This window comes from Balaenoptera ricei, chromosome 8 (assembly GCF_028023285.1).
Source record: "Balaenoptera ricei isolate mBalRic1 chromosome 8, mBalRic1.hap2, whole genome shotgun sequence".
In the NCBI taxonomy this organism is placed as follows: domain Eukaryota; kingdom Metazoa; phylum Chordata; class Mammalia; order Artiodactyla; family Balaenopteridae; genus Balaenoptera; species Balaenoptera ricei.
Window position 1 is genome coordinate 57,600,061 of NC_082646.1, and position 15,061 is coordinate 57,615,121.

Genomic DNA, 15,061 nt, shown 5'->3' on the forward strand with positions numbered 1-15,061 from the left:
TTTATTTATACATGAAGAAATGAGGATCAGAGAGTTTGTGACATATCTAAAGATACACCACTAGCTGAATTAGGATTACTGAATCTAGGAGTCTTGAACCTAATGTTACTCTTCATTTTATTTTGCCACGTTGTTACTCAAATCAAAATCAGTTTAAAGGACTTATTCGTTCACCACCCCAAAAGCAAAGTGTCATTTTAGCTTGGGTGGGAGTCACAGTGAGAATCCTGAGTTGCTTTTTGAACCAAAATATATAGAAAAAATATGAAATTGTGTTTAGTATACTCTTTGTATTAGGCTAAAGTTATTTATAAAGATGGTAATCTGTATTTTAATTGTTAACCAAGATATTTATTTAATTAGACTTCCTGATACATTAACCAATTTCAATGAATAGGAATTTACTAAACCTGCTTAATCAATGGGAAAGGGAAGACATTCAAACTAGATAATTTCTGTCATGTCTTTAATTTTCTTAGTGACATGCATATGTTAAATAAGTATATGACAGTTAAAGAGGGAGGCGCAATACTCTAATCTCAGGTTCTCAGTAGTTATCAGTGGTTCTTGAATTTTTTATTTGCAGTATGATTGAACATAAAAGAAATGGTGGTTTGTAATAAAAGTACTTAACTTTTTAAAAGAAATGTTGAATTCTCACTTTAATGAATATGTCCTACTTCATCTCACTTCTGTCTATTATATTTTATTCCCACGAAAACGTTGAAACTCTGTCTGGTGTATCAACTTGGCAAGAATCTGTTCAGAAAAAAGTTTTTAATTCCTATCTTGCTAAAACTTCATTTAGAATTGAGGTTTTTCAGTTGCAAGGATAGGGTGAGGAAAATTTAGGTAAAATTAGTAGTTAAAGAATTCTGAAAACACTGCTCAGATTCCCTGAGCACAAGTTTAAAGCATATATGCATTCTCTGTAATTCCATTCAAAGATTATGATATTTACTAAATATGACTCTTGTTTTATTTATTTATTTTTAATAAATTTATTTATTTATTTTATTTTTGGCTGCGTTGGGTCCTCGTTGCTGAGCGCGGGCTTTCTTTTAGTTGTGGTGCACGGGAGCTACTCTTCGTTGCGGTGTGTGGGCTTCTCGTTGCAATGGCTTCTCTTGTTGCGGAGCTTGGGCTCTAGGCGCGCTGGCTTCAGTAGTTGTGGCACGCGGGCTCTAGAGCGCAGGCTCAGTAGTTGTGGCACGCGGGCTCTAGAGCGCAGGCTCAGTAGTTGTGGCGCACGGGCTTAGTTGCTCCACGGCATGTAGGATCTTCCCGGACCAAGGCTCGAACCCGTGTCCCCTGCATTGGCAGGCAGATTCTTAACCACTGCGTCACCAGGGAAGCCCCATACTTTTGTTATATTTAAATTTGCACTATTAGGTACTCCATGAAAGTTGGAAATATATAGCCGATAAGGTAAAAAGAGGAGTTGATAGATAAACACAAATAGTTTCCTTATAAAATACTAACTTCTGAAATGTTCAGTAATGGCATTTGATAAAGTAAATTGTAATATAACCATATTGAGGGATGTTACATATTTAAGTCCAATTTCTGTAAAGGCATTTAATATCATTTAATATCATAAGAAAATGCTAATGTTTCAGTGAGAAAAATGGAGCAGCATGATCCCAACATTCTCAAAAATATATAAGACTAGAAGGAAGTAACCTAAAATAAAATATTAATAGTGATTGCCTCTGGGTATTTGGATTATGGGCATGTTTTTTGTTTCTCTGTTTTTCATTTTCTATACAGAATTGTTACTTTTATTACCTGAATAAAACATAAAACATTTTCCCACTGCCTTGCTCATGTTACCTCAGTGAAATGAAGTGCTCAGTGACTTGCAAAGAAGAACAGTTGTCAGGTTTTAAAACAAATATGGTCTTTTGGAAATGTTTTATGATATATTCTTAGTTTCATATTTTTGAGCCATCACTGGAGCTTGAATAAATTATTTGAGCTGTATAAATATTTATATTTCATTGAGAACATTGAAGCTAAAAGTATAAAGCAGAAACCTGAGTCTTTCTAAACAATAGTTTTTTTAATATCTAAAAGTTGTACTTCAGAGTTTGGTAATTTTCTTTACTGTCCGATTTTATTTTTTATTGTCAGATGTCCAGTGACAGAAGCCACCTCTTTTAAGAGAGAAACTTCAAATGGAAATATATTTTATGTTATGCCTTATATATTTTATAATCTTGAATGCTTAGATTCATGTGAACGTTTTCTGATTTTTAGAGGAACAGAAGGAAAGTGAAAAGATGAAAAGTGAAGAGCAGCCAATAGATTCAGAAAACTGTTCTACACCCAATGCTCTAGAAGAGACTACTGTGAAAATAGAAAAAGAAGATGAAAAGGAACTTGTAAAACTGCCAGTCATAGTGAAGCTAGAAAAACCTTTGCCAGAAAGTGAAGAAAAAAAGATTATCAAAGAAGAAAGTGATTCCTTCAAGGAAAATGTCAAACCCATAAAAGTCGAAGTGAAGGAATGTAGAGCAGATCCTAGAGATATCAAAGGTAGCATGGAGAAGCTAGAGCCTGAGAGGCTAGATTTTGCTGGCAATGTTAAATCTTCTCAAGAAATCACTGAGAAGTCTACTGAAGAAACCGAGAAACTTAAAAATGACCAGCAGGCCAAGATACCACTAAAAAAACGAGAAATTAAACTGAGTGATGATTTTGACAGTCCAATCAAAGGACCTTTGTGTAAATCAGTTACTCCAACAAAAGAGTTTTTGAAAGATGAAATAAAACAAGAGGAAGAGACTTGTAAAAGGATCTCTACAATCACTACTTTTGGTCATGAAGGGAAACAGCTGGTAAATGGAGAAGTTAGTGATGAAAGGGTAACTCCAAATTTTAAGACAGAACAGATGGAGATGAAGTTTTATGATACAAAGGAAGACAGCTGTAGCCCCTCTAAGGACAGAAGTGTCATCATGGAGGGAAATGGAGCAGAGTCTTTAAATTCTGTCATAACGAGTATGAAAATAGGTGATCTTGAGAAAGAAGTGGTCACTTTAGGGAAAGATGCAGATAGTTCAATATCAGCCTTAGAGACACAGAGTCACAAAGGGCACATAGAGGAAACTGGTCCTCCAGAAATGGAAACCTCTCTTGAGACTTCTGAAATAGCAAAGGATCTCTCTTTAAAATCTGCTTTATCTACTGCTGAATCCTGTAGCATGAGAGTTGAAGAGAGGTCTCCCAAAAGTAAGAAGGATAAGCGCACACCAGTCCTAGAATGTCTTGAAAAGTTAGAGAAGTCCAAAAAGACTTTTCTTGATAAAGACACACAAAGATTGAGTCCAATACCAGAGGAGGTTCCAAAGAGTACTGTAGAATCAGTAAACGCAGGGTCTCCCGAGACAGCTGAAACTTCTCCATCATCTAACGTGACTGTCCACTGTGAGAAACTAGCCTCAGAAAAAGAAGTGGTAGAGTGTCAGAATACCAGTTCCACTGAAGGTCAGTCCTTGGAGAAAATAGACCCAGAAATTTTAAAAGTGGATTCTGAATCCACAAAGGTAGAAGTGGATGATCTGGACAATGCCCAGACCTCTGGCACAGGTGATCCTTCTGAGACAAAGGGTTCTATGCAAAAAAGCAAATTTAAATATAAGTTGATTCCTGAAGAAGAAACCACTGCCTCAGAAAACACAGAAATAACCTCTGAAAGGCAGAAAGAGGGCATCAAATTAACAATTAGGATATCCAGTAGGAAGAAGAAGCCAGATTCTCCTCCCAAAATTCTAGAGCCAGAAACCAAGCAAGAGAAGACAGAAAAGGAAGAAGAGAAAACAAATGTGGGTCGTACTTTAAGGAGGTCTCCAAGAATATCTAGACCCACAGCAAAAGTAGCTGAAATCAGAGATCAGAAAGCTGATAAAAAAAGAGGGGAAGGAGAAGATGAAGTAGAAGAAGAGTCAGCAGCTTTGCAAAAAACTGAGAAAAAAGAAAGTTTGAAAAAAACAGAGAAGGATACAAATTCTAAAGTAACCAAGGTAAAATTTCTTCTACTCTGAGTTTTAATTTTTCTTAGAAATACTTGGCTCTGAGTGTTTGTACCTGTTTGCTTTTGGCTAAATCAGCTCATTCAAAGATAACTAAAACAACAACAACCACAAAAAAGCCTCTCTTCCTATATCTGAGATGTTTTTTCTTAGTAGTTATCTCCAGACATTAAATTTCAGACTGTATAATCCTGTCATCTTTTAAACTTTTTCTCTGTTGTAGGCAATATAGAAATATATTCTCTGTATTGTAAACTATCCAAGTAATACCTAACCTGTATGATTGAAAAATGAAAATTCCTTAGAAACACTATTAACAGTTTGGGCTACATCTCTTTGCAGTCCTTTTTCCATATATTCATGTCCATGTTCGTAAATACTTCCCATTCTTTTAAAAAATAGATCGAATCAAATTATTTTTCTGTGAGCTTTTCACTTAACAGTGTGTGTCTGAACTCTTTACATATCAGTAGATATAGTGTACTTTTTGGTTATTGGTGGCCACGTAGTATTCCATAGTGTGGGTGTACCTCAGTTTATTTAACCACTCCCTGCTTGATTGACATTTAGGTCGTTTCCAATTTTTCACTATTACAGGCAGTGCTGCACTGAAGATCCTTTTGGACATGAGTGAGTATTTCTTTAGAATAGACCCCTAGAATTGGAATTGCTGGGTCAAGGGGCATATGTGTTTTAAGTTTTGATAGCTTTCTCTATATTGCCCTCCAAAAAAGGCCCAGTTAATGTACCCTCTCATTGCCAGTGTTTGAGAGTGCCTCTGTGTCCCCATTTTAATCATTAGTCATAGAGCCAGAATTTTTTTTTTCTATGACCCTCTTATTTTAAGCAAAATCTAGTACAAGTCTTTGGCTAGCCTATGGGAGTTTGTTGTAATTAAAAGTGCTACTTTTGTTTTTGATATATTTAAGTGGTCAGATTGTTCTTAATTGCAAGTGATCCTTTGTTCTCTGAAATACTAAATTTTAGAATTTTTACTTAAAAAAAATTTCCCCTTCTGTTGTTAGAATTATTTTGGTCTCTGGTGGGGACTTACACTGTAGGAGTGAACAGAAATATGACTTAAAATATTGTGAAGCCAGCCAATAAAAAGCAGTTCCCAACATTATAAAGTTATTCTCTGAATAATATTTTTTAAGTTTGTCAGGATTTTTGTATGTATTTTTGACCCATTAAATTTTTTAAATTCATCACTAATACGGGAATTAAATTTTTTATGTAACAATATGTGAGAATATAGTCAGCGCTCTATTATAGAGCCTTTGAAAAGCGCATGACCTTTGACCCAGAATCCTCTTCAAGGAATTTATCCTAACCACAGAAGTGTGTGTAAAAGTTTGTATTTGCAAGGATACATTGTTTATGAAAGTGAAAAATGGAAAACTACCTAAATGTCTGTCTAGTAGTGGATTAGATAAATACAGCTATGTGATGGCTTATACATATATATACACACACACATGATGTTAGGAGACTATTTTATAACTAGGGAAAATAGTTATAAGACAGAATGTTCATTATAATTCTCCCTTCCAAAAAGTAGAAAAAATTAATGGAAATATATACCAAAATTTAATAGTAGGTATATCTGTGGATGAAGCTACAATAATTTTTCTTTTCTTCTTTGTATATTCACTAAATATTCTACAATGCATATGTAATCAGAACTGTTTTTTTAACATTCTTATTACATCAGATTATCCTAATGTTTTATTTTATACAAGGTAAAACCCAAAGGCAAAGTTCGATGGACTGGTTCTCGAACACGTGGCAGGTGGAAATATTCCAGCAATGATGAAAGTGAAGGGTCTGACAGTGAAAAATCATCTGCAGCTTCGGAAGAGGAGGAAGAAAAGGAAAGTGAAGACGCCATCCTAGCAGATGATGATGAACCATGCAAAAAATGTGGCCTTCCAAACCATCCTGAACTAGTATGTACCTGATCTAAATGGACAGTATTCAAATTATTGGCATGCTGTGGTGTGAAGCAGCCTAACTTCTGGGTTTGATCATGATTTCAGTTTTATGTGTGCAAAATAGCCTTTATTTCTGTTTCGCAGATAATAACCCAACTGTAGGGAGGATTAGGATCTTGCTTTCATTCTTACCTGGCTTTATATTGATATTTCCTCTACTTAAGCATGCACTCCTATAATCTCTTCTCACAGATCAATTAGTTTATTCAAATATTTCTATTCTGTTTTTTTCCTTTAAAGTTTTCTTCTTTTCCTTTAAGTTACTTTATAATGATATTTCTGAAGTGGCAGCTTTAAATAAGTAAGACCTAAAGGGCCTGTTGCCTTTCTGTAAAAACATGTAAGTCAAGTAGTAACCTAGTAGGGCTTTAAACTTTAGAAAGTGGACAGTTGTAAAAACAAAAAATTTAAGAGGATAATTATAGACCAGATATATTCAGAAAAATAGTGACAGATTTACATGGGACTTTCTTATTTAGGAAGTAAGTTCTTCAAAGATTGCCTAAATCAGGAAAACCAGTTCCTAACCTATATATGTATTTTTGCAGTTCATAAGTGCTTTCTAAAGAACCTATTGAGGAAACACTCTTGTTATGCTCAATTCTATGCAACCGTTCTGTTCTTTGGAATAGATTTGACTTTAAAAGCGAGCTCCACCTATTAAGTAGAAAGAGACATAAAGAAAGAAACTTCCACATAGGTTGAGTTGTATGGGAGCAGAAATAAGTTATGTAAAGTTGCCAAGCACAGTTCCTGATATCTGTTGTGTGCCGGGGTAAAGCTGTTTGTGGTTTACTTGCAGTTTTCTTCCTAAATGTGAAAATTATATCTGGAAACCAAATCAGTGAAGTTTATCAAATCCCAGTAGTTTCAGAGGGTTCAAGTAAAAGATATAACTTAGACCCAGAGAATAACTTTAGCTCTGAGAAGAACAGTTGTCAAAATTACACTGAGAAGACCCTTCTAAGCGTTTTTATGATCATCAAACTATAAAAGTTAGGTCAAGACTTTTGTGTGGAGAAAGGCAAAGAGAAGATTGACATAGTGGTCTTTTCTGCCCCCTAAATCAAGCAAAAATCAATATTTGTGTTCTTTCCCTACCATTTCCTAATATTTTTTTATACTGAGAGAATGCATTTTGACTGAGGCAGCAATAGACGTCAATGACAAAGGGGTGTGAAGAAATGAAAAGTAAAATGAGGTGAGCAGAAATGACATCCAGGAGATGGAGAAAGTTGCACCCTTCTTGGAACACACATAGGATTTTTATTTGGTTATCTTAATAACTGCTCTGAAAATCCCATTGCTGGTTATTGTGGCAAAGAGAATGACATTGGAAACTGAAGATCCCAAATATGGTGGATTTCTTATGCTAGATATTTAAGCATAATCCTCAAATAAAAATGTTAGGCAGCTGTTGTGTGTTAAGTGGTAGGGAAATGATGCTGAATTAGATGTGGTCCTTGTTCTCTTTGAGCTTACAGCAGAAAAGCAATAAATTCATAGATGAGTATAGAACTCTATCGGGTTTTTCAGATGCTTTAGTGAAAATAAGTGGGATCATTGCCTGAAGCTTGGAAATCTCACGTAGTAGTATTTATTTTAATGGGTTTTTACCTTTCTTGAAGAATAGAGACAATCATCATTTTAGAAATAAACTGAATTCTAAAAGTTTATTTTTAATTTTGTTATTTGAAATTTAGATTATGTTTTAAGATAGAAATGATGTGATAAATCGAATCAGGTGCCCAGGTTAGTCCACATATGCCTATGTAAGCAATCAATCACATAACTGAAGTATAATGTTAATATAACTTAAATTGAATTCTGGCTATTGGTAGCAAATGGAGAAGGGAGTTTTTCACTTTTAAAATGTGTGCACATTCTGTTCCCCACTCTAAACCCTCCCCATGGTACATGTTAGCAATTCAGAAACTATATATAACTATATACAAATAAATGAAGTGTAGATAATGGGAGCCAGCTTTCTCACTGTTAAAGAAGTTAGAAATAAGGCTGAAGGCTAGAATGAACCCTGTGGTGCTGGATTAGATGGTGAGTTATTAGTATGAACTCATGCTTATTTTAATATAGATATATGTATATACATGGGGTGCTATACATATATGTATTTCCTAGCTCTGTCCTCTGTGAGAACTTAGAATCAGGGAGACCCAGGAGCAGTGAGCACTCAGCACCCAGATCTCGATTTCTAAATACCATTCTCCAATAAAAGAACCAGTGTTTCTGGGGAAAATGGCTGATTCTAAGGCTTGGGCAAGGAAAATATAAGATGTGCCTAGAGTATCCTGTATTACCAGAAAGTAAGGAAGTGCTTTAAAAAAAAATAAAAGCATGCAAATGAGTCCTAAGGACACAGGGGCCAACCTGAAAACTCCTAGTATATCAATGGCTAGAACAATTTGAACAATAAATTAAATAATTGTTTTAGATTACAACCCAAAGAATAAAATAATATTCATTAGTTCATTCTGATACAAATAAATAATTGAATAAACAAAAAAATGGGGTAATGGGGGAGGGACTTTTTTTTTTTTTTTATAGAAGAATTCCAAATAGCAAATGTTGAGGGCATGAGGAAAACAGAAAATCACCATTAGAACACTGTAGTAATAATTGTTTTGTTTTGTTTTGTTTTGCTTGTGGGATCTTAGTTCCCAGACCAGGGATCGAACCCAGGTCCCAAGCAGTGGAAGCACAGAGTCGTAACCACTGGACCACCAGGGAATTCCCAGTAATAATTATTGCAGCAAGATCCACTGATGAGTCCTAAAACTAGTGGGTGAAACTGTAAGGAAAAACAGGGTATAGCATAACTTCAACATATCTTCCCCCCAAATATTTATTAATTACTGTGGTGATTTTAACTTATCTCTACAAATTCTTTGATACTCCTCTCTTCAGAAAGTGGAGCTTAATTCCCTTCCCCTTGAGTATGGGCTGGAGTTATCAATTTTAATGAGAATAGAGTATAGAAAGTGAAAAGTAACTTTACAGTAATGAAAAACAACAGACACTACTATAACCAAGTGATCAAAGTTAATGTCACCAGTAATAAGTCATATTGCTATCATGTACCCCCAGATATGATGTAGTGAGCAGGGCATTTCACCTCTATGGTATTCTCAAAAACCCATAACTTCAGTCTAATCATGAGAAGACATCAGACAAACCCAAACTGAGGGCAGTCTGCATAATATCTGACTAGTACTCAAAACTGTCAAAGTCATGGAAAACAAAGAAAGACCAAGAAACTGTTACAGATCAGAGGAAATTAAGAAGAGATGATGAAATGCAGTATAATATCCTGGATTGGATCCTAGAATCAAAAAAAGGACAATAGTGGAAAAACTGGTGAAGTCTGAATAATGTCTGTTGTTTAGTTAATAGTTTTATACTGATGTTAATTTCTTAAGTTTTGGTAAATGTACCATGGTTATGTAAGATATTAACGTTAGTGTCCTATCTTGGCAACTCTTCCATAAATCGAAAATTATTTTAAAATAAAGGATTTTTTTAAGTTTAATTCATGAGTGTGTACCATTTTAAGTTTTAGAGAACTGGTCATCTGAAACTCGAATAGCAAAAAATAATCAACTTAAGATTAATTATTCGTAGCTTTTTTATTTGAACATGATTGTCCTTAGTGTAGTTCGATTCCTCTCATGTTTGAATTTACATGATAAAAGGAGCCATGAGTGTTTCTTACAGATAGGTAATTGAAATGCTATTTACAGTGGAAATTATTTGTATTTTAAAAGTCCTTTGTGTGGTAGGGGAGTTTATGGTACTTCAGCTATAAAACTCTATTATAAAGAATGTGTTGTCATATTCCTCATGGCATACAAAAAAAGGATTGTAACTCTAGTTCAGAAAAGACTTGTTATTTTTCACTTAATTTGTTAGCTTAACATTTTATTTTTTTTGGTTCTTAAATTTTTTTTTTAATTATATCTTAGAGGGGAGTTTCCTGGCGGTCCAGTGGTTAGGACTCCGCACTCTCACTGCCAAGGGCTCAGGTTCAATCCCTGGTCAGGGAACTAAGATCCCACAAGCTGTGCAGTGAGGCCCAAAAAAAAAAAAAAGACATGTTAGGTTCCTAATTATCAGAGCTTTTTTATTATTATGCTTTATGCAGATAAAGAGTATAGTATAGTATATTACTTAGTTTTATGCTAAGAAATATAGAAATGTCCTTATTTTAACTTGAGTCATTGAATATTAGTCATAGAGTTAGGTTGACAATTAATCTGTGGTTTTTTTCAGATTCTCCTGTGCGACTCTTGTGACAGTGGATACCACACTGCCTGCCTTCGCCCTCCTCTCATGATCATCCCAGATGGAGAATGGTTCTGCCCCCCTTGCCAACATGTATGATGACCCAGCACAGTTCTGTTTTTCCAGTCTTTGATTTTATATTTAAATTAATAATATTTCTTGACAGCCACTAAACATTTTAATCTTCAATTTGTAGATATTGTTCATCTCTTGTTTAAATTTCTGTGAAATTAAGAGACTATTGATAAAAACTACTTTTTATTAGTATCTTTTAGGTCTTCCCTTTATTTTTTTTCCAAAGCAATTCTTAGAAGACCTCTGGGTATTGTAAAATTATAATCTCTGGTTTATTTTTTCTCACATTCGTTAAAGGCACAAAAACCCCCCAAATTAAGATAATATACAAGGGAAGAAATAAGTTTCTTCCTTTTGTTTATCCCTTTGTTTCATTCTCTTTTTCATTTCTGCCTACCTTCTTTTTGTCAGTTTTATAGGTGATATTATGAATTATGCACCATTATAATGGTACTTTGAATAGAAACATGGATTCTGTTTCTCTCGTATCTCGATTCAGGTGGATTTCTTTTAAAACTGAAGAGCAGGATATTTTTTTGCATCCAAGAGGTCCTTTCTCTCACAAGCCCAGTCTCATTTTACTTTAAAAATGATGGCCTTGGGACTTCCCTTGGCGGTCCAGTGGTTAGGACTCCGCACTTCCACTGCAGGGAGCATGGGTTCGATCCCTGGTTGGGGAACTAAGATGCCGCAAGCCGCACAGCACAGCCAAAAAAAAAAAAAGATGGCCTTTATTGCATTTCTTAGTAAAGTGGAATTTTTTTGGCTTAGCGTCATTTTAGCAATTACATTCTTCAGCTCTGTTTTGACCCAGTAACCATGTGGCATGGTTTTGTAAATTTTTTTCCATTCTCTTTTTAAAAAATAGTGATTGGCACCATTGTATTTTATTGTACATAAACCTTCTTCCTTAAAAATGTCTTAGGATTTAAAAAAATTTTTTAATCACTGTCATGTATATACAGTGAACCAAATGCTATTTTAAACATTGATTACTGCCAGCAAGATAAGCATTGAACATGTTTCTTGGCAAAGCTATAAGTTTCTTTAACATGTGTGTTAGTTTAAAGATACCCTGCTCATCTTCAGTTCAGTGGATGAACTGAAGCGGCATGTCTTTATTTAATTAAATACAAGGAACGTTTCAGTGTTCACTGCATGGCCCCTTACCAGCTCTCATAGCATGGTATCTATAGCTAATAGGCAAGATATAAATGATTGTGGAAAGGTGTGTAAAATGACACTCATCTGTTTTATTTTTTCAGAAACTACTGTGTGAAAAATTAGAGGAACAATTGCAGGATTTGGATGTTGCCTTAAAGAAGAAGGAGCGTGCTGAACGCAGGTATTGTGATACATGTGTTAATGTTTTACTTGGGAATTTGACCTCAGAATTGTCTTCCAGTATAGACTAATGTGTCTGTCTAAAGCAGGGTTTGGCAAACTCTGACCTGTGGGCCAAATATGGCCCGGCTAAGAATGGTTTTTTCTTTTTTAAATGATTAGAAAAAAATCAAAACAAAAATCATATGTCATGGCACATGAAAATTGTATATTCTGATTTCATTGTCCATAAATAAAGTTTTATTGGAACATAGCCATGCTCATTGGTTTATATGTTGCCTGTGACTGCTTTTGCACTACAGCAGCGGAGTTGAGTAGTTGCAACAGGGACCTTATTACCCAAACCTAATTTATTATCTGTCCTTTTACAGGAAAAGTTTGCCAATCCCTGATCTAAAATATTTATCAGAACCTACTCTGAATAAGTATTGGCCCAAGTATTGTGGAGGATATGTAGCTAAGTATGTAGGGAGTACAAGAAAACTGTAAGAACTGGTCTACAGTTTAGTTACCCATGTCGTCTCTTTGGGTGGGCAGAATTAACACTGGTGAAATAAAGAGCATTTAAATGCTGAACTGAACTGTGTCCTACTGACTGTAAGCAATGCCTCCCTTTTCAATATGCCACTGCAGTGTGGTCTAAAGCAGTTGAAGAAGGCTTCTTGGAGGAGGTAAGATTGGAGTTGAGCTTAATCTTTAAAGGGGGCTCAAAATCAAGACAGTAAGTTTGTATTTATTTATGTTTATATGTACCTTTGTTGATTAGTCTATTGCTAAACATTCATTCATTCCTACTGTGTTCCAAACTGAAGAGAAAAGATGAATAAGACAAAGCTCTTGCTTACCTGGAGTTCACCTTCTACCAGAGGACGCAGATGTATGAACCAGTGATTCAGTAAAGTAGACAAATCGAGGTATATTTGGAGCAATACTAGAACATTGTGGAGGAGCACTTTAGTTCTCCTAGGAGTTGGGGTTATCAGGGAAGTCCTTGGAAGATAACTAGGGGTTATATAGGTGGACATGCAGAGAAAGGATATTTCAGGCAAAGAGCACAGTACAAGCAAAGAGAGTGTAAATGTGAGAGTAAAAGAGTGGCGGGGGATGAAGCTATAAAGGAAACCGAGGCCAAATTGTGAACAGCTTTGCATAACTGGCTAGGAAATTTGAATTATTCTCTAGAGGCATGGGGGAGCCATCAAAGGAGGGATGTGCATAATCAGACTTTTATTTCAGAAAAAATGCCCTGGTAACAGTAAGAAGAAGGAATTAGAGTTTAGGCTGTTGGAATAAAGTCTATGAGAGCCAGTGAGGCCGAACTAGAGCAGTCATCATGATAATAAAGTAGAGAGGTTGAAGAGAATTTTCAGAGGATTAATCAGTAGGACTTGATGCCCATCTGTACATGGTATGAGAAAAATCTAAGCAGTGTCTCCTGATTGCCCCTTCATTTGCTGCTACTTTAACTTTTACCTCCGTCACATAGTGTTCCCCTCAAAACTTCAGTTTGCATTGAGACAGTCTGCTCATTCCATAGTCCACACGCTTTACTCTGTGCCAAGTTGAACCTTAAAAATGGGTTCAGCTTCTAGATCCTTTTTCCTCTTTACTGCTCACCTTGAGCTCTCCCTGGCTCATAATGTATGCTGCTTAGTTTAAAGGCAAAGTTTATCTCTGAAGTTCACTAGGAGATAAAAGTAGTACTTTTTTTTTAATCGGTTGTCTAAATACCTTTATATGTAGGAACTAACAGTCCTGTATACAGTTATTAGGACTATTTTGATGTGCAAACTGCTCCTGTCTTAATTTTTGACACTGGAAAAGATCTAACTAAAGATGCTTCAAATTAAATCATAATTAAAAATTAGACTCGGTCTTCCTGCAATCTGCCTGCCCTTCTGAGAAATGAGTTCATGTTCTGAAGCTGATCTGACTTAGCAGTGTAGATAGCTAATAGGCTCACCCTTTAAGGACTTGGAAGAAAGTAGATTCTCTCTAAAAGCCAAGAATGTAAACCACTAAGAATTTGTCTCATACTTACATTATATCCGTTTATTCTTTGGAGGCCTGTGATGCTTGTACGTTTTATATGTGGAAAGATTGGTGAACATTTATTTTACTCTTGCCTCACACACTTTAGAATATGCTGCTGCAGTTAAGAAATACTTTCAGTTTTAGAAATTTATGTTAAAATGTGCCACAACATTTGTTTATATTATTGGTCTCCCATTTACTAGTTCATCTACTTTTTCTTCTATCCTTGGTAATCCTCTTTACTTAAATGTCATCCTTTAAGAGGACATCTGTAATTGTGCCTTTACATCACACACTAAATCCTATACGAGACCATTCTAACAAGGCAAGTTAACTGTTACTGTTGTTTGTTAATTCCCCCAAAAATCTGGTTAACAAAGCTTTCATTATTTATAACTCCTAATATATGTATATATTAGGAGCTCTAAATAGCAAAATATGTATGTCTCTAAAGCAAATAATATATTACCTGTAAATTCAGGTGACTTCATCTCTTTTTAAAAGTGAGCATTTTTATTCATCCTGTTTCAAATCTGTGAAATAATTTCTCTAGCATTCATCCTAACAACTTAGAGCCTTGCTTACTGTCTATGTCATAGTGCTAGAGTATCTTTCCCCTTGTTTGTTCTTTTAGTCAACATTTAATGAACATTTATTGAGTACCTGCTTTATGCCAGGCAATGTAATCAACATGAGGTGTATGATATGTGGCTCTACGGTATGGTGGAAAAGAAGGATGTGTCAGTGAGTAATTAGTAACTAGCCAGCAACTGTCTATAGAGCTGGAGCTGTGATGCTCTGTGAAATCTGATGTTTCAGAAGTCCATCCAGCTGATATGTAAATGTCCCTTCCTGGACTTGGTGCCAGAAATTATTGGGAATTCAAATAGCTGTGTACTTCCAAAGTACTATTACTAGTGCTTTGCTAGCAGAGAGTTGGATTTAATCAGGGTTGGAATTTTCCAGGTAATATAACAGAGGGAAGGAGAGAAAGAGACAAGGAATTTGAGAGTGTATGCAAAGGAGTATTTGTAATGATGGACCATGGAGTCTAAGCCAGGTAAGGGGGAAAGTAAGGACACAAAGGGAGTGCTGGACAGTGAAAAAAGGGTAGGGTCAGTGGATAGAGGTCCCACTGGAGTCAGGGAATGGTTGAGATCAGTGTAACAGAGGGAGTGAGCTGGAAAGTGAGTTAGTAGAAGTCAGAGAACAGGTTCCTTGAAATTGAAATTTTAAAAAGGGTGTGGTTATTGGTAATAATAAGGTCTGGGCTCAATATGA

The 15,061-nt window shown here is 35.4% G+C and overlaps 1 protein-coding gene and 1 long non-coding RNA gene across 2 annotated transcripts in view; one reads left to right on the top strand and one right to left on the bottom strand.

Moving 5' to 3' along the window:
• RSF1 (remodeling and spacing factor 1) overlaps positions 1 to 15,061 on the top strand; it is a 182,132-nt gene that overhangs the window by 144,700 nt on the left and 22,371 nt on the right. Inside the window, exons 6-9 of the mRNA XM_059930728.1 lie at positions 2,260 to 4,025; positions 5,777 to 5,983; positions 10,316 to 10,420; positions 11,668 to 11,747. Of these exons, the coding sequence (XP_059786711.1) occupies positions 2,260 to 4,025; positions 5,777 to 5,983; positions 10,316 to 10,420; positions 11,668 to 11,747 (2,158 nt within the window). The remainder of the gene's footprint in view (positions 1 to 2,259; positions 4,026 to 5,776; positions 5,984 to 10,315; positions 10,421 to 11,667; positions 11,748 to 15,061) is intronic.
• Positions 1 to 15,061, bottom strand: part of LOC132370542 (uncharacterized) — a 96,572-nt gene that overhangs the window by 48,220 nt on the left and 33,291 nt on the right. The window lies entirely within an intron of this gene.